The following is a 27,601-nucleotide window of genomic DNA, read 5'->3' as shown; positions in this document are numbered from 1 at the left end:
ACCCAGTGTATTCATAGTCTGGGACACTAGGGTTGGTAATTCGTCCTTGTGGAAGAATCTGAGCATGATCCGGTATGGCTCCGTCCCTGGGGGAATTTCTTTCTTCCACAGAATCTGTATCGTCCTCTGAGGCATCTGGATCCCCGTCAGAGATGCTCTTGGTAAGGAGAGGCATGTCTCGAGAAGCCTGGGCTTATGCTTCCGGCAGGGTTTGAGTCAGGTGGGTGGCAGGGGCTGGCTATGCCTGGACAAAGGTTTGCAGCCCTTTGAAAAATTCCACCCAGGAGAAGGTTCCTGGGTCCATGTTTATCCCAGGGAGGGGGTTGTAGTGGTAGCCCCGGAGGAATTTTCCTGTGGGGGAGCAGAGTTGGAAATACTTAGGTCCAGGATGCCATCATCTGTGGTTCCGGATCCCTCTCCTGGCTGTAGAGGGTCTTGATTTGGTTCTTCCCTGGTTCTGTTCGCACTGTTGGTACAGGAGGGATTCCAATCCAGGCTGTTCAGCTCTTAAGTGGCAGGCTGGGCAAAGTAAGGGACCCTTGGCTTTCTTGGATGGCAGTGCCATTGTGTGTGTGTAGGGCTTAAAGACTTGCCCGAGCATGGAGTTATGCGCGCAGATGCCCTTGGTTAAGGGCGTCTGTGCTGAAGTTGTGCGCCGGGCAACAGAGTTTGTGTGCAGCACAGTTTTGCGTGTTGCTGTGTGCACAACAGACGTGAGCATCGCTGTGCGCTTACTCCGTAGATAAGCGTTTAAGTTAGGCACTTCGGGCCTCCGGCCTGCCCCGCGCATACTGCTGGTCTAGGGGGAAAAATGGTGCCGACGACCCCTAAGGCAAGATGGCGACCCTCCCCAAGGGTCTCCACGTGTGTGGACCCTCGTACCAAATCGGGGCCTGCTCAACCCGATTTTAAAACCTCAGAAGGAAGGACGGTCGGCTATTCGAACCTTGGAGATTGGAGACTTAGAAGTAAAAGGTTTCTACCTTACCTGGTCTCGGCGCTTACTGGTTGCGCACCAGGTGTTCTCCAGCTGCGGGGGGAGAGGGAAATACCTTCATCACTGTGCTCGAATCTATATCCGCTGCCTTTCAGTCACCCTAGGGACTAAGTCCATGCCGGGATTCAGCCGGACCAAGACTCACCTCTAAGGGATATCGAGAATCAGCCTCAGGAAAGTCTCGACTGGGGGAGGGACCATTAGGTTTCACCGCTGGAGAAGCAGGGCTGTCTTAAGGTACATTCTTTCTTGCTGTAAATGTTACACTATTCTTGTTTGGGATAGTGTCCACATCTGCTATGGAGACTGAGAAATACTGAAGCTAAGCACGCTGCACAGGTATATGTAGGCTGACGACAGCTTTGAAATCTGACTCAGTCTCCCATCTGCTATCAGGAGAGCACAATACCCATTGATCCTGAGTCTGGCTACATGCTAGGAAAATTTGTATCTTTACTAGGCATCTGCAGCATGATATACTGCCATATAACCATGTGGGGGCCCCTTCAGTCTATAAAATTTAGTTTATACAGAGACAACTAATGCCAAAGGGAGTTGGGCGAGTTTTGCTAGCACAAACATCCTGCGGGGGGGGGGGGGGAATTCCTAGCTACAGGACTGCCCCCTCCCAAAAAAAAGTGACAAAAACTGATGAGAAACCATTTTGGTATTCTCCATCTTTTGTACAGGCACAACTTGAAAGAAAATGGGCCCTAGGAGGGATGAGTTGGATTCTACAGTTCAAATAGACACCACAGGTCAGATTGGCTAACCTACTTTCATGTTGGGAGTCCCTGTCCAAACAATAATGCAATATGAAAATGAGGCAAAATAATCTACACTGTAGTCTTGCAGATCAATCTAACGTAGGCCATCAATACCATCACAATTGACACTATGAGCCTTGACATGGCCACCAGATTTAGGCCTACCTAGGAATAAAAGCTGCAATCTTCTAGTGTAGGGGTGCTTGCTTTGAAAAGGTTTTCCTATGAAGCTATTACTGCGCTGTGAAACTGACTGATCATACTTGTAAAAATTATCCAAGGTTGCTAAAATACCAGAATAAGCTGAAATGCTAGAATGCATGCCAAAAGTAAAAAACTATGTCAAGGGTCAGCTTTAAGTTTTGTTCCTGCCTTCTGGGCTAAATTTACAAGAAGTCACATGACATAACATTCTCATTAATAGGATTGAATTTTTATAATGCCAACCAATTAGTAAAATGTTATGCAGACAAACTAGCTCATTGGTCTGTAAATTAGAGATGATGACCTATCTGGTCTATTGTATCAAGGTTCTGAGACTGCTTCTGAATTGATTTACTGGTACTGGCACTCATGGGACATCCCATACTTTAAATAAATCTCTCTTTAAGATGCCAATGCCAGTATTAAGTGTTTATTTTACTGTCACAATACTAGCCAATTTGATAGAGAATGCGCTTGACAATGGCAATACCAGGTTTGTATGAAAAAACAAACAAAAAGCTGGATGAACTTTCCATGGGCTTTCAACCATTCCAAATAGGTTGAGGCTCTCCTGCAAGCCAAACTGTATTGCTCGCTCATATTTGTGCATAGACGTTGCCTCAGAAAAAAAGCTGGAAGGACAACTGACTGGTTAAGGTGGAAGTCTAACACTATCTTAGGCCTAGATTTATCAAAATGCAGTAAATGTTGCATGTGATAGGATAAAGGGTGTGTTTTATTGTAATAGTGCACTTTGTGATAAATAGGCTCTCTTAGCGCTTCGCGGCGAGTACCACAAGTTTCAATTCCTACCTACAACCACTGGGGGGGGGGGGGGGGGGGGGGGAGAGCGAGAGAGTGACTAGCATAGTACTTAGGTATTTATGCCTCTGAGGCCCACCTAGTAATTTGAGGTGAGGTTTAAGTAGTAGTGCAGGGGTTAGGGGCCCCTTTGACATGCAGAGTGAGACATGTCAACAGAACAGTACCCTCTTGAAGATTTGATGACCTTCAGAGTAAGGAAACTCAGTGTACACTGTTCTGTTCGTACATCTCACTCGGCATGTCAAAGGGGCCCGTAACCCCTACACTACTATTTAAACCTCACTTCGAGTTACTAGGTGAGCCTCATATAGAGGAATAGAAGTACTATAAGGGTCTTATAGCTAGTCTCTCTCTCAGATGTAGTTATTTCCTGTGTTAAAACTGTGGCCAGAAATCCCACCCCAAACTCCTCCCCTTTTCCAAATTAGCATCGCATCATGCGTTACGGTGCTTTTCGCATGCGAAAACGCCATAAAGCAATTTGATAAATGACCCCCTTAGGTAGAACTTAGGATGCATGCATAAAACCACTTATTAAAATAACAGTCTAAGTTGGATAAGTCACTAGAGCTTAGAACTCACCAACTCTGAGTTAAAGTGAATGCCAAACATATGACCTTCCAGATCAGCTACTTCAGCTCACAGGAGTCAAGCAATTTAAAAAGGAACTTTCATCAGCTGACCACCACCCAGAGTTGCCAACTTTCAACTGTACTTTTCTGGACATTTGTAGATACTATTTAATATCTTTGCTGATGGAGTTTATGCACAGACTTACTGCCACTCTTCACTATTAGAAATCTAGAATATAATAGCAGATATTGGGAATCCTAGGTGGTTATTTACTGGCTGCTACAGTGCTGACCCCAGTTGCTCATACCTTCCCTCTCACTTCCTTGCAATTAATGATCCCTTTTCTTGTCCCATGCTTTCTTGAACTCAAATTGTTTTTGCCTTTATTGGCTCCACTAAAAAGGTTGTTCCATGCATCCACCATTTTCTGTGAAGTGGTATTTTCCTGTGTTACTCCTGAGGCTACCTCTTTAGCAACTAATATTTTGACCACCAGTTCTCAAACTTAACTCCAAAAAAAAAGGTATGCTTTTACCAATCAGGACCAAATTACTGTTTTGTCATTCTTTTAGACCTATGATTAAATTGTGGCCTGAAGTATAAGCAAGAGACAAAATAAAGAAGTTAGGGCTGTTCAGTTTGGAGAAGAGACGACTGAGGGGGGACATAACAGAAGTCTACAAAATCATGAAAGGACTTGAACAAGTTAATGTAAATCTGTTTCCTCTCAGATAATAGAAGGACCAGGGGGCACTCCATAAAGTTAGCAAGTAGCTCATTTAAAACAAAAATCGAAGAAAATTTTTCACTCAGCACCTAGTTAAGCTCCGGAGTTCATTGCCAGAGGATGTGGTTACAGCAGTTAGTGTAACTAGGTTTAAAAAAGGATAAATTCCTAGATAATAAATCCATAAACTACTATGACGGTATTAATAAGCAACAGTAGCTTGTGATCTAATGTTTGGGTACTTGCAACTTGGATTGGAAACAGGATACTGGGCTTTATGGACCCTTGGTCTGACCCAGTATGGCATCTCTTATGTTTAAGAGTAGCCAGAGTCCACTTGGAATCTTTGGCTTGCCAGAGGACAGATTCCAACTGGACTCTGGCTATACTTTCATAAACGTTTCTTGATTACAGACAAAGGAAGCAGAAACAGACCTGCTTACCTTGGCAGTTTCAAAGAAGTTACAATCCAATTCATGGGATACAGTGTTAGTCTTCCCTAGACTTACTTCTGAGGCCTCCTACTCTTTCTGGGCCTAGCTTCTTATTTCTCCTTCTAGGGAAATGCTCTGAGAGAAGAGATTCCTTCCTGTGTATGGCTTAAAGTGGACTAAGCTAAATACCTAGAACCAGGTTTTTAAGAAGGATCTCTCACACTTTACACCACGCTTACTGAATATAGTATAGCTACAAAGGCACATGCTGTATTGTATATCAGGGGAGGTTCAGATGCTAACCTACAGCTGGAGGGCTAAAATCAGGACATTTCCAAACATTTTAGCTCTTCCTCTTTTCAGTATACTACCTCAAACTTGTGTTCAGTCTTGAAAAAAATTAGGACAACCCTAACACAACACTGAGGTCCTATGACTTAGAAGGCTTAAAATGAAGCAAGCCATGCATTAATCTAACTAAAAGCTATACAGAGATGGGCCTACCTTCTACATGGTAGTGAGTGCCAACTGCACTAAGGTTAGCTCTTAAGTTAGTCTTAGAACTTGATTCTCAAAATTGAAGGCAATCAATTTTTGTGTGGAGCAGGAGAAAGAAAAGGCTTTTTCCTCACATAAAAAGAGAAAACTTCTACCAGGCCTTAGAACTTCCTTGTTGAGTTCTTCCTTGAAGCTGGAGAAAGACATCCTTAAAAAGATTCAAAGGTTGTAGGGCTATCCTCTCAACATCCAGGCTGAAAAGGCCCCAAAGTTGGGATAAGCACAGTAGCCCCTGATCTTGAGTGATGACAGCTGGAAAATTCTCCAGCCTAATTAGCTTCTGGATAGATATCTCCAGCAAGAATGGAACCAGACGTCTGGGCCAAAAAGGGATGATGAGGAAGATAAATTCCCCAGTCTCATCTGAGTTTTAGTTAGATCTTTGCAACAAGAGGAACTGGATGTGCATAGTAGGCCCTGGCCCCCATTTCAACAGTGGCCAATCCAGGTCACAAGTACCAGGCAGGATTCCAAGGAAAGATAAGATTTCAAGCTGATTATCCCCAGAATAAGCAGTTCTTTTGTGCAACTTTACCTTAATGGTTAGTGTACTTTTCCTCCAAGAAGGTGTCAAATTGTTTGTTTTTTTTTAAGTAACTACACATATGGGCGGATTTTAAATACCCTGCTCGCGTAAGTCCGCCCAGATTTACACGAGCAGGGCCCTCGCGCGCAGAGCCCCGGGACGTGCGTAAGTCCCGGGGTTTTTTTTAAGGGGGCGTGTCAGGGCGGGGCCGAATGACGCAGCGTTTCGGGGGCTTGGTTGAGGCCTCCGGACCAGCCCCCGGGTCGGATGACGGCGCGCCAGCAGTCCGCTGGCGTGCGTAGATTTACATCTGCTTCTAGCAGGCGTAAATCGAGGGACAAAAGGTAAGGGGGGGTGGGTTAGGCGAGGGGAGGGCGAAAGAAAGTTCCCTCCGAGGCCGCTCCGATTTCGGAGCGGCCTCGGAGGGAACTGAGGCAGGCTGCGCGGCTCGGCGCGTGCAGGCTGCCCAAAATCGGCAGCCTTGCGCGCGCCGATCCAGGATTTTATAAGATACGCGCAGCTATGCACATATCTTATAAAATCCAGCGTACTTTTGTTTGCGCCTGCTGCGAACAAAAGTACGCGATCGCGCTCTTTTTCACCACATCCTTTGGCAATGCATTCCAGAGCTTAATTATGCGTTAAGTGAAAAAAAACAAAAAACCCCACAAAACATTCTATTAGTTTTAAATATATTACCTAGTAACTTAATTGTGTCCCCTGGTCTTTGTACTTTTTCAAAAGAGTAAACTGATTTACTCATTCCATTCCACTTATTTTATAGACCGCTATCATACCTCAACTCAGCTGTCTTTCCCCACATGCTCATTTACACACAAGAAAATGTAGCAAATTTGTAAGGCAAGGCTTCCTTTGGCTAAATCCCTGTTGGCTTTAAAAACAAAAAATATATAAGAAATTGCCTTACTGGGTCAGACCAAGGGTCTATCAAGCCCAGCATCCTATTTCCAACAGTGGCTATCCCAGGTTACAAATACCTACCAAGTATCCAAACATTAAGTATATCCCATGCTAGTAATGCCAGTAATAGTAATGGCTATTCCCGAAGTCACCTTGATTAATAGTAGTTAGAGGATTTCTCCAAGAATGTATCCAAACCTTTTAGACCCAGCTACACAAACTTCCCTAATCACATCCTCTGGCAACACATTCCAGAGTTTAATTGTGCGTTGAGTGAAAAAGAACTTTCTCCGATTAGTTTTAAATGTGCTACATGCTAATTTCATGGCGTGCCACCTAGTCCTTCTCTTCTCTGAAAGATTAAATAACCAATTCACATTTACCCGTTCTAGACCTCATGATTTTAAACACTTCTATAATATCCCCCCTTGGCCATCTCTTCTCCAAGCTGAACAGTCCTAACCTCTTTAGTCTTTCCTCATAGGGAAGCTGGTTCCATCTCTTTAATCGTTTTCGTCACCCTTCTCCGTACTTTCTCCATCACAGCTATATCTTTGAGATGCGGTGACCAGAATTGTATACAGTATTCAAGGTGATATTTTGCATTTTATTCACCATTCCCTTCCTAACAATTCCTAACATAGTTTGCTTTTTTGACTGCCACAGCACATTGAGTATTTCAATGTATTATCCACTAAGACGCCTAGATTTCTTTCCTGGTTAGTAGCTCCCAATATGGAACAGCTCCCCTATGAGGAAAGACTAAAGAGGTTAGGACTTTTCAGCTTGGAGAAGAGACTGCTGAGGGGGAATATGATAGAGGTGTTTAAAATCATAAGAGGTCTAGGACGGGTAGATGTGAATCGGTTTTTCACTCTTTCGGATAATAGAAAGGCTAGGGGGCACTCCATGAAGTTAGCATGTGGCACATTTAAGGCTAATCAGAGAAAGTTCTTTCACTCAACGTACAGTTAAACTCTGGAATTTGTTGCCAGAGGATGTGGTTTGTGCAGTTAGTATAGCTGTGTTTAAAAAAGGATTGGATAAGTTCTTGGAGGAGAAGTTGACTTAGTAATAGTGGTGGTTATTATCTAGCAATGGTAACATGGAATAGATTTAGATTTTAGGTACTTGCCAGGTTCTTATGGCTTGGATTGGCCACTGTTGGAAACAGGATGCTGGGCTTGATGGACCCTTGGTCTGACCCAATGTGGCATGTTCTTATGCTCTTAAATATAGTATGGGTTATTTTTCCCCTATATGCATCATCTTGCACTTATCCACATTAAAATTTCATCTGCCATTTGGATGCCCAATTTTCCAGACTCACAAGGTCCTCCTGCAATTTATCACAATCCAATTGTGATTTAACTACTCTGAATAATTTTGTATCTGCAAATCTGATTACTTCACTCATTGTATTCCTTTCCAGATCATTTATAAATATATTGAAAAGCATGGGTCCCAGTACAGATCAATATGCTGTTACTACTGCTAGGCATTTGGTGGAGATCTTGGGGGTCACCAACAGTAGGAAAGGGAGTTTTGTATTAATAATGAGAGGAATCCACCACAGAATGAAGATATTGCCAATGAGAGTGATGGCTGAGTATATGGACACATGCATCTCTCAGATCCAGGGCACACATCCAACCACCTGCTTGACCGAAGAGCAGGATGATGTGGAAGGAATTTTGAATTTTTCCCATACTGTTCAGATTCCATAAATCAAAGATGGGCCTCAACTCCCCTGATTTCTTGGGGATAAGGAAATAGCAAGCATAGAAACCCTTGCCATGTTGGTCAGGAGGGACAGGTTCTATTGCCTGCTGGAAAAGTAGTGACCATCTCGAGACACAGCTGCAGAGAAAATGGGATAGCACTGGAAGAGAAAATGGGATAGCACTGGAAGACGGGAAAAGCATAAATGGTAACCGGATTTCACACTTTTGAGGACCCGACAGTTCTTGGTTATCTTTCTAGGTAATGGATTATCCCTTTTATTAGTGAGGTTGAGGCTTGTCAAAATTTAGACCCAAGAGTTTGGGCTGGGCTTGTTGTAGCATCGTCAACTGTCATCTCATGTTATTATCCACAAATAAGAAGCTGCTGCTGTGGAAACATAGCTGGTGCATGATACTACTTCCAGACTCCCTTTCTGCTAATTCCAGTGGTAACACTTAAAAGTGAAGCAAGGGATTTTAAGAGAACAGCAGCTTAGAACCCATTGAGAGACTGCACAGCAACATGTTGCTCCTTGATTGGGGTGACCCTTTCTCTGGGCTTGTTTCCAAAAATTCTCTAGAACATCTGCTAACTTATGCACATATTCTCACAGCCTGTCAGCTAAACCATTTGGTGTGCTACAATGGCTCCTGCAGAGGATCTGGCTGCAATATCAAACAATTCCTTTATAGATCAAAAACAACATGTTCACATCTCTGCAACTTGAAAAGCCTGCACATACTCCAACAGGTCTCCTTTCCTGGACCCTATGAGGAGCTTCAGTTTCTTAAAGCAATACTGTATCATGTAAAATAAATGGGCTGTGATGTGGGTACTGAGAAATCAACTCTGAAAAACCTTTCCCCAAAGTTGTCCAACGACATAGGATCTTTCCCTGGTGGAGTACAGGATAAAATTGTCTTTACCCCTTTCAGTGGCAATTCTACTACAAATGACTGGATCATGAACTGGACTATTCAAAACCCAGGGTTTTGCAACACTCTGCACTTAAAAGGTCCAGCATCTGGGCTATTGGGGAGCAGAATGCTGGATTTTCCCACATTGTAAATCTTGCAGGATTGAGTGTACCGGGATCACTGCATGTTTGGTTGGATTTTACAGAAACTGGTGAAATCTGAAAACTTCAGCATGGGAGTCCATGCCCTTGAGCATTCTGACTCCCAGGGCCTTGCTTAACTTATCCAAGGAATAGGAGAGGTTGTTTGGTGAAAAAAATGCTCTGGATAATCAGATAGGGGGTCTGAGGCAATCCCTGAAGCCGCACATTTTACTTTCAGAAATTAACGCCTGCCCAAAGGGAGAAGTTAATTTTGGTGGCACAGGGAAAGTGTACAGAAAAGCAGAATATACTTTCTGTACATCCTCCGACTTAATATCATAATGATATTAAATCTGAGGCCCCTCTCCCCCCCAAAAAAAAAATAATCTGCCCGTGGCCCGGAAGACTGAAACTCAATTTTGCTGGCGTCCGTTTTCCCAACCTATGGCTGTCAGCAGGTTAGACAACAGACGCCGGAAAAATTAAGCATCTGCTGTCAAACCTGCTGACAGCCGCTGCTTCTGTCAATAAGTAGCATCCCTAGCGCCTCCTTTTTACCGCGGGCCCTAATTTGCTTACCTTTGCTTCCTGAATCGCGCGCCCAGGAGAGTGGCCTGGGCGCTCGCCCGCTCGGTTTACTGTATCGGCCCGATTAGTGGCCCACTGTCAACTGGTTAGAGCTCATTTTCAATATGATGAGTTGGTAAGGCTGGCAATGTTAGACCATAGGCAGTCATCATGGCCTGTTTAGCAAAAGGTCATAGAACTTTCCAAATTTTTACATCTTCAGTTACTTGTATGAACATCTAGTCATGCTAAGTTCTGATACAGTTCTCAGGTCCTTGCTTTTTTCATGCTAGCAATTCCCTTCCTGCTATGTTTTTTGTATAATATCCAAAGTATTTAAACTCCAATTTCTTACTCATATTCCTGCTTCTGCTTCTAACTTCTTAGAGAGGAAATGCCTTTGTGACTATCTTACAGGCTATATCTGTAAAAAGGGCATAAGTTGCCTCTATGAAATTAATTCAACTTTTAAGCTTAGAACACACACACATAAATAGATGTAAACAAAGTATAGACCTCACTAAATATACCATACAGATAGAGCCCCCAAATTCCTACAGCAGATTTTTCAAGATTGTGTGGTAATTGTGGCAAATTTGCATAATTTCACATAAGGTTTCTTACTATGCAAAACATTCACTGATTTATTGAATATCATTCATGTTTGTTTTGAAACATTTAAACTATATACAAATAAAAAATGTACCTACAGTTTGTCAAGTCAGGACTACAAACTTGTCATTTTTGTTTTGAACTGAAATAGTACAAGCATGCATTTTATATTTTCTTAAGAAAGTCCTTGTCTTTCGAGTATATGAACGTATGCATGCTGAAAATGCTCAGTATCAACAATTTCTCATGTTGACAATTAGAGAGAGATTTACGTGCACATATATTGGGTACATAGCAACATACCAAAAAAAAAGTGAATTAGCACAAATTCAAACTTCTTCATCAAGGCTTCTATGAATTGAAATAAATGTCCTCTATGAGACACCAGCAGTTGCAGCGTTCCAAAACATTTATGTCTGATGGTGTATGGCTGGCCACATATGCAAGTGCAAACATCCTTGTATAAAGATGGAATTCTTTTATACAGACATCCAGGAATCAATCTTTGGTTTGACAAGGATTCCAGACTGCTTTCTCTGTTCACTCCTTCACTTCTGGACAGGACGAAAGGGCATGGTGGAACAAAAGATTCTCTGCAGCTATTTGTGAGGGGAGAGGCTGGAGCAGGAGCAAAGAGCTGAAATGGAAGAGAGGCAAACTCCCTGCAGCTTTGGTCAAAGGATAAAATATGTATTAAACACTTTTTTTGGACCACAGATTCTGTGGCATATTTTAAAATGAGTTGCAGCAAAGTAATTATCAGGTTTCTGCTGCAATTGCACAATCGCAGGAGGTGAGGGGTATATTTACAATAGCACTGCATAGTGCTGTTGAGGGGCTGCTGAGGCAGCGGGGCAACTTCAATAATATTTATCGAGAAGCAAAAATAGAAAACTAGACAAAGTTAGAGAAAACCGTTAAGGGTACACACTAGTGCAATAGCTCTGATAAAATAGGTTGAAGAACTCATGAGGTAGTGACCTCTTGGGAGCTCCTGTACATACTCAGAACAAAAGCTCTATGAGCTAAGAGAAAAAAAAAAAAAGTATTAGGTGCCAGATGATATCACCCAGATGTCATGGCTAATTCAGCCCTGCTTATAGATGGTGAATTTATATATTTTTTGAAAGAGTAAACAGATTTGAGTTTAGCTGTTCCACCTCTTACATGATTTTATAAATCTCTATTTTGTCTCCCCTCAGTTGCTTCTTTTCCAGGATGAGCCATAACCTCTATAGCCTTTCCTCCTAAGGAAGCCATCTCATGCTATCATTTTGGTCACCCTTCTCTATAACATTTCAAGTTCAGCTATAACGGAGGTGGTGAACAGAATTGTACACCATACTCTAGGTGCAGTCTCACCATGCAGCAACAGATATCCATTTTATTCTCCATTTGTTTTACAATAATTCCTAAGACTGTTTGCTTTTTTGATCACAGCACACTAAGTAGAGGATTTCTTAGCTTTGCAGATGATACCTAGATCATTTTCCTAGGTGGTATCAATATGCATCTACAGTTTGGATTACTTTTCCCCTTCATATGCAAAACTTTGCACTTATCCACATTAGATTTCATCAGCTGTTTGGATGCCCGGTCTCCCAGGCTTGTAATATCCTATTTTTTAATTACGGAATATATATTTATGCAAAGTACTCAAATGGTCCAAAAATAGTGTAACCCAGTAATACAAAATTTAGAAAAAACCCACTAAAGTAATACATTTAGAAATTTGGAACTTGTATGTTTAAATTTAAACAACCACAGAAGGTTCTTTTTACAAGTATAGGGATCTTCATAATACCAAGTGGTTTACTTAGTCAAAGATATTTCTACCACTACATCTGTCACACAATTATAGGACCTACACACCACCAATTATGAATTTTTTTTTTTGAAACATTTAACAAAAAAATAAAGGGATAATATCCATGAGAAGTCCATGCAGTGTTCAAAAATCATTTAATAAGGAAGCCCGACGTTTCGAAGACACTGTTTCAGGGGCAGAGAAACTTTACAAAATAACCAACCTGTGCCTTTTAAATTAGCAAGAGTTCTCAGCATTGGAACTGAAAAGCCACCCAATGAAGCACTCGTCACTCCGAGGTTGGCTTTTCAGTTCCAGCGCTGATGAGAACTCTTGATAAATTGAAAAGGCACATGTTGAAAACCCCTGAGAAATAGTAAACACAGCATTCTTTAAAAAAAAATAATAAAAAATGTTTAGGCTATTGAAATACCAATGGATATGTCTAGAACAGTACTTTGTTCCCCTAGATTCTAAGTTTTTCTCCTCTTGTCACACCCTGTTAATTGTAAACCGACATGATGCGACTCCCATCGCGAATGCCGGTATATAAAAAATTAAAATAAATAAATAAATAAATAGATTAGGGCAGATTAGTGTTGCAAAATGTGTCAATTGACAGGATGTGCAGGTTTCTCTAAACACCACATATGTATCAAGTAATACAAAGCTGCCAGTAAGGTATAAGGCAAAATTGCAATTGAGTATGTACATTGATGTATGCAATGACTCCTTTATTGGAAGAAGTTAAAACAGTATCATCCAGTAACAGTTAATATGTACTTTGTCATATGACAAACAAAAGTAGTAAGAAACTTGCGGTCTACAAGTTTTATAAGGCACTTGCCAGCTTCTTTTGGGTACTTGCCAGGTTCTTATGGCCTGGATTGGCCACTGTTGGAGACAGGATGCTGGGATTGATGGACCCTTGGTCTGACCCAGTATGGAATGTTCTTAATATAGTCATGCGTGGCAATTCTAGGTTTGCTAGAAACTCATCTTGTCTATCTGTAGAGTAAAACAGATAAATCTGGACCACTAATTCCCCCGCATCTACCTTCAGTACCCCTTACCCTCCCTTTAATGTTAGTGACACTTTGATATTTATCATCATTTCAGACAACAGCACATCAGAGGACGACGACATACAGGTGACACCAACACAGAAGAATGAAGAGGTGGCACTGCCACTGCTGCAGCAAGAGGCAGTCCATGAGGTGGCACTGCACCCTCCACTTCCGCCCACACCAGGGCCTGGAGCTCCCACTCCCCTGTCCCTGGAGGTCACTGGCAGACATCCAAGGGCTCTCTGGAGAAGCATCTATGGTTCACCAGTTCTGGGAGACAGATGCTGCACCCAAGGGTTGGCTATGGGAAGAAGGCATGCCTTCTCCCATCATGGCATGCTTGGAATAAGTGCTGGCTCTGCAGGTCCAGTTGAGCCAGAATCTGGAATCAATGGAAGGGCTAAATAGTGCAGATGGCGGCCAACTTGGCAGAATCGAGGCATGGCCAGCTGAGCAAATGATTGGGCTACTCCAAGTTATTGCTAGAGCTCATGGCTGTGGCCTGGGTCGCAGAAGCCAGCCACTATTTTCCTGGCAGTGACACTATCCCTGTCCCCACCTTCATCCCAATCCCTCCATTTCATTTATATTGTTTTGTATATTAATGTTTAATTTTAGATATATTTATAAATTTTTGGGTGAAAAAATACAAAATAGTTTTAAATGTTGGTTGTCAGGCACTGATTGTTGTAGTGTAAGTGACTGCCTACGACCATGGAAGCTTTGGTATACAAAGGAAGAGATTTTAGGAGAGGGAAGGTGATGATGCTGGTGCCAGTAGGGGGGTGGGGATAGGAAAGGGAAGAAGATAGAGGAGAGACATGATCTAGGTGCAGAGGGAAGGGAGACTTATACCACATGGAGGCAGGAGGGGAGAGTGAAAAGAAGTGGATGTTGAGCCATAATGCAGTGGACCCTGTTGCAGATGGACCACAAACCAAAAAGGTTAAGTGAACCAGTGCTGTAGAATATGTTTGTTCTGGGCCCAAGCAATACCCCAGTCTCCACTTACCCAGTCCAATGAGTCTGCACAGGTGAGGCTTTGATCCAGGCCTAGGGCATAGAACTTCACCATGACCTTGCCCTTGTCTGGAGCAAGGCTGTCTTCCCTTTGTCTAACCCTTAGCCATAAGAGACAACTCATTGCTTAAACATTTTTAGTTGTGTGTAAGCAAACAGAAGAAAATTATGGTTGGTTCCCAAACCACAATACATTGGCTACATCCTTGACGGCGCAGATTAGTTCGCCCAACAGGTGGGCCATAGTAGCCACTGCCGCTGCATTTTCCTTGTGAATTTCCTGGAGTTCCAAGTGTATTGACTGCCAACCCTGGGCAACAAACTTGTCATGCCACTTCACATTTGATATCAGGTTGGCCATAAAGTCAGTGCCCAGCCCATCGATGACCATGACTGCCTCTTCCAGGTAATCTGGTACCATTGTCTCAGCTCCCTGAGTTTCTGGTATAATCTGCGACAGGTTCAGAGTGATAAGGACCTCGGGCTGGGTCTCCGACAAGTGGGCTTGGTTGGCAGGGGACACTTGTGTTGAATTTGGAAACGTGAAGTCTGGTATTGGGGGGAACTGACTCCTTGATCTGTGGCGAAAGAAATACTAGCTGCAATTCTTTATATTCAATTGTTGACCACCCAAATGCCCAAAAGACAAATGCAAACACTGTAGCACATTCAAAAATCATACCTTTGCTTGGTCATGTGTCTCACCCATATGATGCACCCACAATCTCTGGGCAAAGTGTGCTCAGGATAAACTGATGGGGGTCAAAACTAAAAATTGTATTGTACAGTTCTTTGGTCTAACACCTCAATTTTGGCAGCTTTTTCTTTGACCTCCCTTCATGTTTCATGCCAGCAGTACTGGATTTGTTTCTCATGTTTTTGACCAGCAGGGAGTTGACATCCAGAGCAATCCTCTCCCAAATACTTTTTTTGGTAGACAAGGAAGACTGATTGGAAGAGCAATTTGTAGCTTTCACATACAGCTTGGCAAAGTAGTTCCTTCTCAGCATCCGACAAGCAAGCATCACATTTGCTTCTGCAGCTCCTGGCAACCACTGGGGCCTGACTATTCTGATCTTCAGTCTCTCACCACCTGCGCAAAGGTTTGCTTTTCAGTCATAACATAAGAAATTGCCATGCTGGGTCAGACCAAGGGTCCATCAAGCCTAGCATCCTGTTTCCAACAGAGGCCAAACCAGGCCACAAGAACCTGGCAATTACCCAAATACTAAGAAGATCCCATGCTACTGATGCAATTAATAGCAATGGCTATTCCCTAAGTAAGCTTGATTAATAGCCGTTAATGGACTTCTCCTCCAAGCCAAGAACTTATCCAAACCTTTTTTGAACCCAGTTACACTAACTGCACTAACCACGTCCTCTGGCAACAAATTCCAGAGCTTTGTGCATTGAGTGAAAAAGAATTTTCTCCGATTGGTCTTAAATGTGCTACTTGCTAACTTCATGGAATGCCCCTAGTCCTATTATTCAAATGTGTAAATAACTGATTCACATACTCTTTCAAGACCTCTCATGATCTTAAAGACCTCTATCATATCCCCCCTCAGACATCTCTTCTCCAAGCTGAACAGCCCTAACCTCTTCAGCCTTTCCTCATAGGGGAGCTGTTCCATCCCCTTTATCATTTTGGTTGCCCTTCTCTGTACCTTCTCCATTGCAACTATATTTTTTTTGAGATGTGGCGACTAGAATTGTACACCGTATTCAAAGTGCAGTCTCACCATGGAGCGATATAGAGGCATTATGACATTTTCCATTTTATTAACCATTCCCTTCCTAATAATTCCTAGCATTCTGTTTGCTTTTTGACTGCTGCAGCACACTGAGCCGATTTTCCACTATGATGCCTAGATCTTTTTCCTGGGTGGTAGCTCCTAATATGGAACCTAACATCGTGTAACTACAGCAAGGGTTATTTTTCCCTATATGTAACACCTTGCACTTGTTCACGTTAAATTTCATCTGCCATTTGGATGCCTAAACTTCCAGTCTTACAAGGTCCTCCTGTAATGTATCACAGTCTGCTTGTGATTTAACTACTCTGAATAATTCTGTATCATCCGCAAATTTGATAACCTCACTTGTCTTATTCCTTTCCAGATCATTTATATATATATTGAAAAGCACAGGTCCAAGTACAGATCCCTGAGGCACTCCACCGTTTACCCTTTTCCACTGAGAAAATTGACCATTTAATCCTACTCTGTTTCCTGTTTTTTTTTTTGTAATCCACGAAAGGATATCGCCTCCTATCCCATGACTTTTTAGTTTTTGTAGAAGCCTCTCATGAGGGACTTTGTCAAACGCCTTCTGAAAATCCAAATACACTACATCTATCAGTTCACCTTTATCCACATGTTTAACCCCTTCAAAAAAATGAAGCAGATTTGTTAGGCAAGACTTCCCTTGGGTAAATCCATGTTGACTGTGTTCCATTAAACCCTGTCTTTCTATATGCTCTACGATTTTGATCTTTAGAATAGTTTCCACTATTTTTCCTGGCACTGAAGTCCAGCTCACTGGTCTAAAGTTACCCAGATTGCCCCTGGAGCCTTTTTTAAATATTGGGGTTACATTGGCCACCGTCCAGTCTTCAGGTACAATGGATGATTTTAATGATAGGTTACAAATTTTAACTAATAGATCAGACATTTCATTTTTTAGTTCCTTCAGTACCCTAGGATGCATACCATCCCGTCCAGGTGATTTGCTACTCTTTAGTTTGTCAATCTGGCCTACTACATCTTCCAGGTTCACAGTGATTTCGTTCAGTTCGTCTGACTTATCACCCCTGAAAACCATCTCCGGAACTGGTATCTCCCCAACATCCTCATTAGTAAACACGGAAGCAAAGAATTAATTTAGTCTTTCATGATGTTAGCCTCTGCTCATCGGAACTGAGCCAAAAAAAAGCCACACACATGGCATGTATCAGAATATTGTTAATCAAAATTTTGCAATTCAAGGTAACATGTAGGAATATCTACTGCCCACTAATTGATGTTAATATAACTTTCCCCAAATGACTCCTAAAAGCCTGGCACATGGAATGTTCAATTAAATAGAATAAAAAAAGCAGGCCACGTCCAGCATGAACAAATAGGGGACAACCATTATTTAATGGAAGAAGGTCCATAATTTGTGCATCCATGTAGAGACCCCAGGAAACACACTTCCAGGAAAGGAGCAGCACTGGGTGCTCTTGATGTCCAGGACTTGGGTGTCCATGCTGTTCACCCAAGGGAGAAAAAAACAAAACAAAACACTTCTTACCTCTTGAAATTGAAGCAGGGTCGATCTACCGGCAATAGTAAATAGGAATGTCACACCAATTCACAGTACAGATCCAATCTGAACTGAGCAAAAAGAATTGTACTTCCTGCATTGATTTATATACCCCCCCCCCCAGACAGGCTTAGGACGCAGAGCATGACTCACATTCTGATGCTATAGGGGGGAAATTAAGTTTCTAATAAATATGCAACATTTCTCATGTTTCATTTGACTATATGCCCTTTTGACAGAACTTTGGCACGTCCACATTGTGGCACAACTGTGATGGTATATGGACATCCAATGCAATAAAATGGGTAGTGCTATGGATGCTTTTTTGCCCACCACACACATTTTGGGCACCCTTTTCATCTGTGTTTCATTTGAATACTGCATCGAGTACCCAGGAGAGGAGTCTGTGCGCACGTTAACACCACAGGCGCTCATTTTAATTGCACAGTTTTAGTGCATTTGAATTGCATTGGCCTGACATATTTAATAGTGTCAATGAAGCCATTGTCCCCGATCAGACCTAAGGTGATGGTGACAAAAAAAAATTATGAGTTCCAGTTTCATGCTGGAGAGACCCTTTGAAGTTTTTGTAGGAGTATGGCAACCTTAAGGTCAAATAGAGAGTATGCTGGAAGGCTGAACTTTTTTCCTACTGGTTTCTGAATGGTGACATGTCTGTCAGGTTTTTCCATTTACTCTTTTCCTTAGTGGTATGAAGGTGCCCTTGGAAAGCTTTTTTGAACTTTTGCCTCTTGTCGTGTTGTTCAAGGCCCTTAGATCTAGACTAAGAAGTTCCGTATTTGCAGAATCAAATAAATTGAGTATAATACCCATCCTCTTTCCTCCAGTGGAATGGGTTTGACCGCATTGGCCTATAAGAGAAGAAAGCTCTAGTTGCTGAAAAATCCCTCAAGTGGGATCTGGTAGGTGATTTGGAAGATGTCCAATATGTCTACTCTGTAGCCTTTTCAGATTATGCTGAGCACCATATGTCTGAAATTACTCTGGGCCAATGGTTTACATGAAATCTCAGCCTTCCTGACAATAAGTTCTTCCACAGATACTGGAATCTCAGCCAGACTGTTACAGTCAAAACCCCATCTCAGATTTTGATATGCCAGTTATGGCTTGGGAGTCCTCTGTTGCAGAGGGTGAGAATGAGGTCCCTGCTGATGAAAATGAGGGGTGGCGTAAAATGTTTCCTTAGCTAATAGAAAATGTTTCCTTGGTGTCCCACTTGGTTACCTCCTAGTTGAAGAGGGTGGATCTGGAGAAGCAATGGAGGGTTTGTAGGGTCAGTGGTCTTATCCTAGCTACTACTTCCTACTTCAAAGATTCTCTCCACTGCATGGCAATTCTGCAAGTCTGCTCAAAATCTGGTTGATGGTCAGATGTCCACAGCCAAGCAAGTCTTCAGGTAGCAGTCCCCCACAGCAGAGACTCAATGCAATCTTGAAAGCATCAAAAAGTTGATCAGATCATGTGTTTTCCACACGCCGTACAGTCATCCCCTAGTGACGCAAGTCCTCACACTGCTTTTTATGAAGCTGCTCTGCAACTTCACCTTCTTTAGAAGGTCCTCCATATACAGATACATTAAGAGTGATAGAATGCTGTATGCATTAGCATAGCTCAATGAAACACTTTTCTCCCAAGAGAGTCTAAGGTGTGAGCGTTCTTGGTGGCACTGAGTAGCAGGTCCTGGACTTCAGCCTTCTCAACTTATTCGTAGCAGTTTCTTAAATAAAAATTAAGTTTGCTTAATTCTACTAAGCCTTTCCCTAAATTACCCCACCTATAACATTAATTCTTAGGAGGTTGCTTTCTTAGCTCAAAATCTCTTATGTTTTTGTTGCATCTGTATCTGCCTTGACTAGATTCTAAACTCTAAGTAAGGCCTGTCCTGTATACACCTGGTATGTGCTATACAAATCGCAATAAGTCATTAAGTATGCCATGTTACTGACAGTTAGCTAATCAAACGTTTTCATACTCAACCATCAACAAGGTGAACAAGAAACTAGAAAGCATCCACATTGATTTTTCAAACAGTAACAAACCAGTGAACAGATACATTTTGATTTAAGTCAAAACGCCCTAAAGGGCAGAAACTGGGCATTTTTCTGAAATCAATCCTTTACCCAGACAAGACAAATCAAGCAAAAACCACTGTCTAGACAAGTGTTTTAGTGAATGACTCATCCTTGTTGCAGTCTTTTCCACAAAAGCAGACCCAAGGTTAGTTACCAAAGTTATTGTCCAAAGGGTATAGATAGATGTGATCTTTTCAGGTTCAAGTTTGCCAAAGTATTAAGGTAATCTGGTAGCCCATGATACATGGAATGGTTATATAAAGGAAAACAAAAACCTTGATCAATTTTCTGAAGGCTTCAGTTCATGCCAGGTAGAAAACAAGTTTAAGGTGGTAGGGTTTCTTCCTTGTGGTCACAAGGTAAATATACATTTCAGTATTTTTCTTTTAACACTTAAATTCAGATACCACTTTATAAAGAAAGATACATTAAGACTAGAGGCTAGAGAGAAGATCAGTCTGCAACTGTGACAAAATAAAAAAGTAGGTCAGAATGCCTAGGGCTCTTATAGCACGTGTTCATGGAAGACTTGTAAGAGATCTACATTTTTCCTCAGACTTTCACACAAGAAAATGATAGCTTACATGACCCAGCATGACCACTGCATGTAATAATCCGAGAATGCTAAATAGCTATGACAAAAGAATGACTGGTTCCAAGAAAATTACATGAGGACAGTACGAAAGATGAATTCTCACCTCATGACTCATGCCTCGAAACCTAGCCATTGCTGATATGGACATATAGCGAACACAAATCCTTCGACCATTAGTGAAATCTTCATCCTGTCCAGGTACTGGCTGGAAAAATATGTTTTAAAAACTCAACTTTGTCAGTACTGCATTGACAAAAAAAGAATACCTATTAACCCAAATCAAAATAAAAAAAAAACTTACACAGTACTTGTCAGAGATTGCATTTTTTGGCTCCTTCCAGTGTTTCACAGTATCTTTAAATGTGAATATTCCATTTAAATCTTTATTTTTCTCAGCAAAAGGATCTGTCAAAATAAAAGCCAATTATACTACAAATACTACAACATTATCCTTCTAGCTTTAAAGTAACATATTTAAATCTGGAAGACTGTTTAAATAGCTAATGAAGTTATTGAACAAGCATAACATACTACTAGTTTATCATTTTTAACATTAGTAGACATTCAGTGCTGTACAAATACACAGAGTCCCTTCTCCATGGAGCCTACAATCTAGTCAAGACAAACCTACATGACAAACATAGCATACATTCATACATATATAGATGTTTTGAGAATGAGTAGGGATGGGTTTAGTACATTCCTGAATATGGTAAGCTGCTAAGATGTTTAACTGGTGGAGAGCCCCGAGCCAGAAAAATGAGTTTGTCAGCAAGTGCTTGGGCCAAGCAAATTAATCCATTGTTTATTTTGTTGGTACCATGTGGAATATCTAATCCACCTGAAGGTATAGCTTTCTGGTAGATGCTTTCGATTGCTCTAAGGTTAAGAAAGATGAACTATGGAGTATTCAACAGCCAAGCCGTTAAACTGAGGTATTAAAGTGTTAATAACTCAGAATGAAAATTCTCTAATGTAGCATCTGTCCCCAGATATAAGAGCATAGCTGTAAAGTTATGAGATATATAAACCATGCCTGGGCCATGCTGGAACTATAATAATCAAGTTAGCATGGTATTGCAGGAGCTTTTGCCTTGCCCTGGTAATCAGCAAATTGGTGGAACAGCGTCCATGAGCCTTGCGCCCCCCCCCCCCAAACGATGAGAAAAGCATCTTGAGCCAGTCTGATCACTGGGTAGAAAAGGAGGAAAATGTTTTGTTCTGCTCAAACATACATATCAAATGGTAATCAACCTTTTAAGTCACGTAGTTGATTGGCTGTTGACTGTCAAAGACCACTCGAGCAGTCAAGGAAACTCTAGCAAGGTAATCCACCAGTGTGCTGGAGACTCCTGGAAGATAGGTAGTTTGTAGGATAGGCCAATGTCTGGTTGCATAACTCCAAATCTTTAATACTTCCTTTGAGAGAGGCTAGGATTTGGTGCCTCCCCGTCTGACATAGAACAGCAACCTGGTAGGCTGTTTAATTAAGACGTTCACTTAGAACATAACATAAGACCTGCCATACTGAGACAGACCAAGGGTCCATCAAGTCCAGCATTCTGTTTTCAACATTGGCCAATCCATATCAGAAGTACCCAGCCAGTACCCAAACAAAATAGATCCCAAATTACTATTCCTTATTAGCAGTTTATGGATTTCTCCCCTAGGAACTTATCCAAACCTTTTTTAAACCCAGTTGCATTAACTGCCATAACCACATCCTCTGGCAATGAATTGCCGAGTATAATTATGCATGGAGTGAAAAAAAATCAGATTTTAAAATGAGCTACTTGCTAACTTCATGCAGTGCCCCCTAGTCCTTGTATTATCCAATAGAGTAAATTACCAATTCACATTTTCCTGTTCAAGTCCTTTCATGATTTTGTAGACCTCTATCTCCCCCCCTCAGCTGTCTTCTCCAAGCTGAACAGCCCTAACCTCTATCCTTTCCTCATCAGGAAGCCATTCCATCTCCTTTATCATTTTGGTCACCCTTCTCTATACTTTCTCCAGTGCAACTATATCTTTGAGACACAGTGACCAGAACTGAACACAGTATTCAAGATGCAGTCTCACTATGGAGAGATACAGAGGCATAACATCCATTTTATTCACCATTCCCTTCCTAATAATCCCTACCATTCTGTTTGCTTTTTTGACCCCCACAGCACACTGAGCTGATGATTTTAATGTATTATCCACAAGGATACCTAGATCTTTCCTGGGTGTTAACTCCTAACATGGAACCTAACATCGTGTAATTATAGCAAGGGTTATTTTTCCTATATGCATCACCTTGCACTTATCCCACATTAAATTTCATCTGCCATTTGATGCCCAAATCTTCCAGCCTCACAAGGTCCTCCTGCAGTTTTCACAATCTGCTTGAGATTTGACACAAAATTATGCAGAGTAGTTATCTGCAAATTTTATAGCCTCATTCATCATATCCCTTTCCATATCATTTATAAATATAGTAAAAAGCACCAGTCCAAGTACAAACCCCTCAGGAACTCCTGTTTTTTTCCACTGTGTAAACAGACCAGTTAATCCTGTTTGTCTTTTAACTAGTTTAAATCCACAAAAGGACATCAGCTCCTGTCCCACAACGTTTTAGTTTTCTTAGAAAAAATGAGGGACTGCTGAATGCCTTGTGAAAATCCAAATGCAACACATCTGTTCATCAATGTCCACATTTGTGCACCCCTTAAAAAAAAAAAAAAAAAAAAAGTAGTAACTTTATGAGGCAAGAAGTCCATTCTGACTTTGTCCCATTAAACCGTGTCTAAATGTTCTGTGATTTTATTCTTAAGTTTTCATGATTTTTCCTGTCACTGAAGTCAGGCTGATTGGTCTATAGTTTCCTGGTTCACCCGTGGCGTCCTTTTTAAATATTGGTGTTACATTGTACCTGAAGACTGGAAGGTGACCAATGTATGACTATTGATAGGTTACAATTTGTTACATGTCTGAAATTTCATTTTTCTTTCAGAACTCTGGGATATACACCATCTGGTCCAGGTGATTTACTACTCTTCAGTTTGTCAATCTGGCCTACTACATCTTCCAGGCTCACTGTGATTTGGTTCAGTTCATCTGAATCACCCTTGAAAATGATCTCTGGAATAGGTATCTTCCCAACATCCTCTTCAGGAAACACCTAAGCAAAGAAATTGTTTAGTCTTTCCTCAATGGCCTTATCTTCCTTAAGTGCCCCTTTAACCCTTCTATCATCTAATGGTCCAACCAATACCCTCACAGGCTTTCTGCTTTGAATCTATTTTAAAAGTTTGAGTTTTTGCCTCTACAACAAACTTCTTTTCAAATTCTTAGCCTGTCTTTATCAATATCTTACATTTAATTTACCAATGCTTTTGTTTAATATCTTCCTTCAAAAACTGGATCTATATAAGAGGCTTTCACCTCAATTATTTAACTTTTTATGATATTTTGTGAACAAAGCTTACAACTTTGTAGAGAAATAGCAGGACAAATAAAGAAATAAAAGAAACTTCATATTACTGAGGATAACAAATGTCCTAAACATTGCTAAGAACAAAACAAACAAAAAAAAAACCTGGGGGGGGGGGGGAAACAAAATAAATAAGGGGGAAAAAAAAGAATATATCAGAAGAAAGGCATTAACTAGAAGTACATGCCCTCAAAATACCTAGGAAAATCAAGATACTGAAGGGAAGGGAGACGAAGTCAAAAAACTTTCCTGGCGTTCAGAAAAGATTAAAGCTGTTCAGGTGAAAAAAAAAAAAAATCAGAGCGACACTTAGCATATTTACAAGGGTAACTTAAAAGTAGCTCCGATATTCAGTCTTTTCTTAAAGCGAGGCACCCCCTCAATCTAAGTGACTTGACTGTCAGTAAAAATATGAATTTGAAGGCCATGAAATATATCCAGATTCCGAAAATATGACACCAAACATCTAGGTCTGCAAAAAAAAAAAAAAAAAAGACCGGGGTAGCTGATTCAATAAACTCAGGAGTTGATTCCAAGAACTTAGCCAAATTAGGTGAGCCCATAGAAATCTTCGCAGCAATATTAGAACAAGTAGAAACTGGAAGAAAAAAGCCTTATTGACACAAGGAGACTTGTCAGGAGGAATCTTCAAGATAACTTGAAAATATCTTTTAAGGGACAATAAAGGAGGTTCACCAGCAAATTTAGGAAAATTCAAAAAATGTAAGTTTAATCTGCATGAAGAATTTTCAAGAAACTCGATTAGTCGAGAAAGATCTATGCTCCTGAATTAAAGTGGTTTGCACGGCTTGGATTTTCCCAAAATCTTGGTTTAAAGAGTCTGACCTGAAAGTTCCTGGAGTCTGGTTTTAATGGTTCATGACCAAAGGCTCCAATTTAGAGAGAACAGAGTCCATCTTGTAAGAGGCGGCACTTAAGATTAGTACTAAAGTGCTCCATAACTTCCCAAACAGCATCAAGAATATCCACCGCCGGTGTTTTAAGAGTAGCTGTTGACTCGCCAGGCATGAAGTCAGGAGATGACCCAAAGGCGGTAGAGAAGGGAATAACATGCTGAGTAGACTTCGATGAAGTAAAGGCCACCTCCGCTCCAGTTAACATTGACGAGCCTGGATAAGACACAGATAATGCAGGAGAAAAAGCGGTAGAGCCGACTCCTCAGCCCCCTCCTGTGTGGGCAACAGAAGCAAATCATTCAGTGCCACCACTGCTGCATCAGAGGAGCCGAACCACCAAGACTGTCTTGTGAAAGGAAAGAATGCTTGAGAGTCTATGACTAGTCAGATATTCTGGTACAAGAAAAACATGAATCCACCAACTATGCATGTGTGCACCTGCTAGGGCAATACATTAGGTAGAGCTCTCAGGACTGCCGATAAGGTAAACACGAATATCTTGTCAGTAGTGGGAAGAATTAACTTTGAAGTAAGTGTAGCACCAACGGGAAGCTTAGATGGATATATGGAACATTCATCCTATTGAGCATGCACATCTATTCCTGCTTTTAGATAAAGGAGAAGCATGCTAAGGGAATTTAATTTGAATTCCTCCTAAAGAAGAAATTTGAGGATCTCTGATCCAGAGTGGACCACAATACTCAATTTTTTGAGGAGGAGGAACTATTGGGAGTAGAAATCCTATCCTTTGTGGAATGCAGACACTAGTTATTGACTGCACTTCCCTGCAAAGCTGTTTTAGGTAAGACATGTGGATCAAGATTTGCACAGTGTAGACGGGATGATAGGCAGGAGAAAGCACAAACTGTATCCAGACTGATTTGGCAGACAGAGATCCTTAATTACTGGGCCTCCAAGAAGATTTGTATCCTGTTTCCCACCAGTATGGAGTTTGGAGGGATCAAGAACTGGGCCCTGTTTTTAGGATAACAGCGCTCATGCTGACAGGGTCTGAACAGAGAAGGTTGCTGGCACTGGGTCAGAAGATGCAGTAAGTGGTACTGCTGAAGAGGTCAGAATTGACACCTGTTAAGATGTGGAGAAGGAGTTCAGAAACCTTCGATAGGGTTGGAGAGCTATATTCTGTTTCTTAATTTGACACCAAGAACAGGTAGGTCCAGTAACTTCCCATGGATATCACCTTGGATGCTACTGGCCCTAAGCCCTATAACACAGAGCTCCAACTGAAGCTGAGGCAGCACTTGAAATAGTCAAATAACTGGTAGACAGAAGGAAGGTGACTAATGCACTCTTCCTTCCTATGGGTAATAAACCCATCTGCCACAAGCCATAGAAAAACCTTTAGGATTTTGACTATAATCATGAGTATATTGCACCACATACAACTGGTGCATAGAGATATGGGTAGTAAGCATAGAACTTTGGAAAGCTTTCATAGTAAGATTAGCTAGCAGTCTTTTTAGGGCAAACTGACACACTACAGTTGGATGGCCTCAAATGCTAGAGATCTTTTGGATTCTGGATTTGATATGCAACTTCTTAGCCATGGGAATGTTAAAGACAGGCGTGTCCCATCATCTCATCTCACAGCCAGTGCAGACATGGAAAGCTGCTGGATCTGATAGGCATCTACTACCTGGAGGGGCCTGAAAACTTCCAAGTGGGTTGGCAGGGGTGGTGGAGTTTGACACTTGTCCCTGCCTTTTCCACAAACTGAACATGACAGGTCTTTTGGGTATGGTCAGGCATATCCAAGAAAAGTGGTAGAAGGCATACTTGCATGTTCTTCTGAATGTGAATGTTTACTAACCCAGGACCCAATGACTAGCTCTGAGTGGAAAAGCCCTGATCAACTGACTTGCTTCTGCTGCACTGACCGACAAGAACCACCCCATTTCAAGGGATCAGATGTGTTCACCCTTATGAGACACTGTTTCAGCAATACTGGATAGGAGTGGCTGGATTGCATACTAACAGTAATGATTGCAGAAAAAGACCAAATGGTCAATCCAGTCTGCCCAGAAAGTTTCCTAAGATAGTAACCGCCACTTCGTGCAGGTTACTCCCAAGCCTTGTTAAGGGTAGTGATATTTACAGTCAGGCTACTTGAACAAGCTTTCCTTTTGTTCTTGGCTATAGCAGTCTTGTGCTTTTCCTGACGTCTGCATATCAGTACCCTAGACTGTAAAGGTCAGGGTCCAGCATTGGCTGTCTGAATCCAATTCCCTCCCCCCACTGCTGAAGTGGAAGTGATGTTGCTGTTGCACCCAAAGCATCAAGGCTAATCAGTTAATGGTAGTAATCCCATACCACTCCATGATTGTTATTCCCATGCACCCTTTTCTGCATTTTCAACCTCTAATCTTTAGGGATCCAGTGTGTCCCATGCCCTCTTGAATTTACTGTTTTCATCCTCACTACCTCCTCCAGAAGTGCATTCCATGCATCTACAACCCTCTCAAAGAAGTATTTCCTGACACTGGTACTAGGTCAGCCCCCTGAAGTTTTGTTTTGTGACCTCCCTAGTTCTTTCTTTCCGATGGCAAGGGTTTGAAGTTGTGCCTCATTAAATCCTCTCAGGTATCTGAAGGTCTGTATCATATATGTCCCCTGCATCTCCTCTTCCAGGGTATACATATTCAGATCCTTTAGACTCCTCATTCTTCTGATACAGACCCCACTCCATTCTGGTCACCATTCTCTGGATCATCACCATCTTGTCTATCCTTTGAGATATGGGCTCTAGAACTTAAAAAAGTAATCCAGGTGAAGTCTTACCAAGGACCTGAACTAGAGCATTATCA

General features: G+C 41.6%; 1 protein-coding gene across 3 annotated transcripts in view; it reads right to left on the bottom strand.

Moving 5' to 3' along the window:
* The window catches only part of LOC115073676 (tripartite motif-containing protein 59-like), a 112,289-nt gene that overhangs the window by 18,387 nt on the left and 66,301 nt on the right, over nt 1–27,601 (bottom strand). For 2 of the 3 annotated variants that reach the window (XM_029572505.1, XM_029572328.1), the window contains exons 6-7: nt 20,686–20,789; nt 20,488–20,589 (exon numbers count right to left, since the gene is read on the bottom strand). In XM_029572505.1, coding sequence (XP_029428365.1) covers nt 20,488–20,589; nt 20,686–20,789 — 206 coding nt within the window. The remainder of the gene's footprint in view (nt 1–20,487; nt 20,590–20,685; nt 20,790–27,601) is intronic. The other variant, XM_029572413.1, reaches the window with a different exon arrangement.

The sequence above is a fragment of the Rhinatrema bivittatum genome, chromosome 1 (assembly GCF_901001135.1).
Source record: "Rhinatrema bivittatum chromosome 1, aRhiBiv1.1, whole genome shotgun sequence".
Taxonomy (NCBI): Eukaryota; Metazoa; Chordata; class Amphibia; order Gymnophiona; family Rhinatrematidae; genus Rhinatrema; species Rhinatrema bivittatum.
Note: the sequence above shows the minus strand (reverse complement) of the source record. Positions and strands in the feature narration are given on the sequence as shown.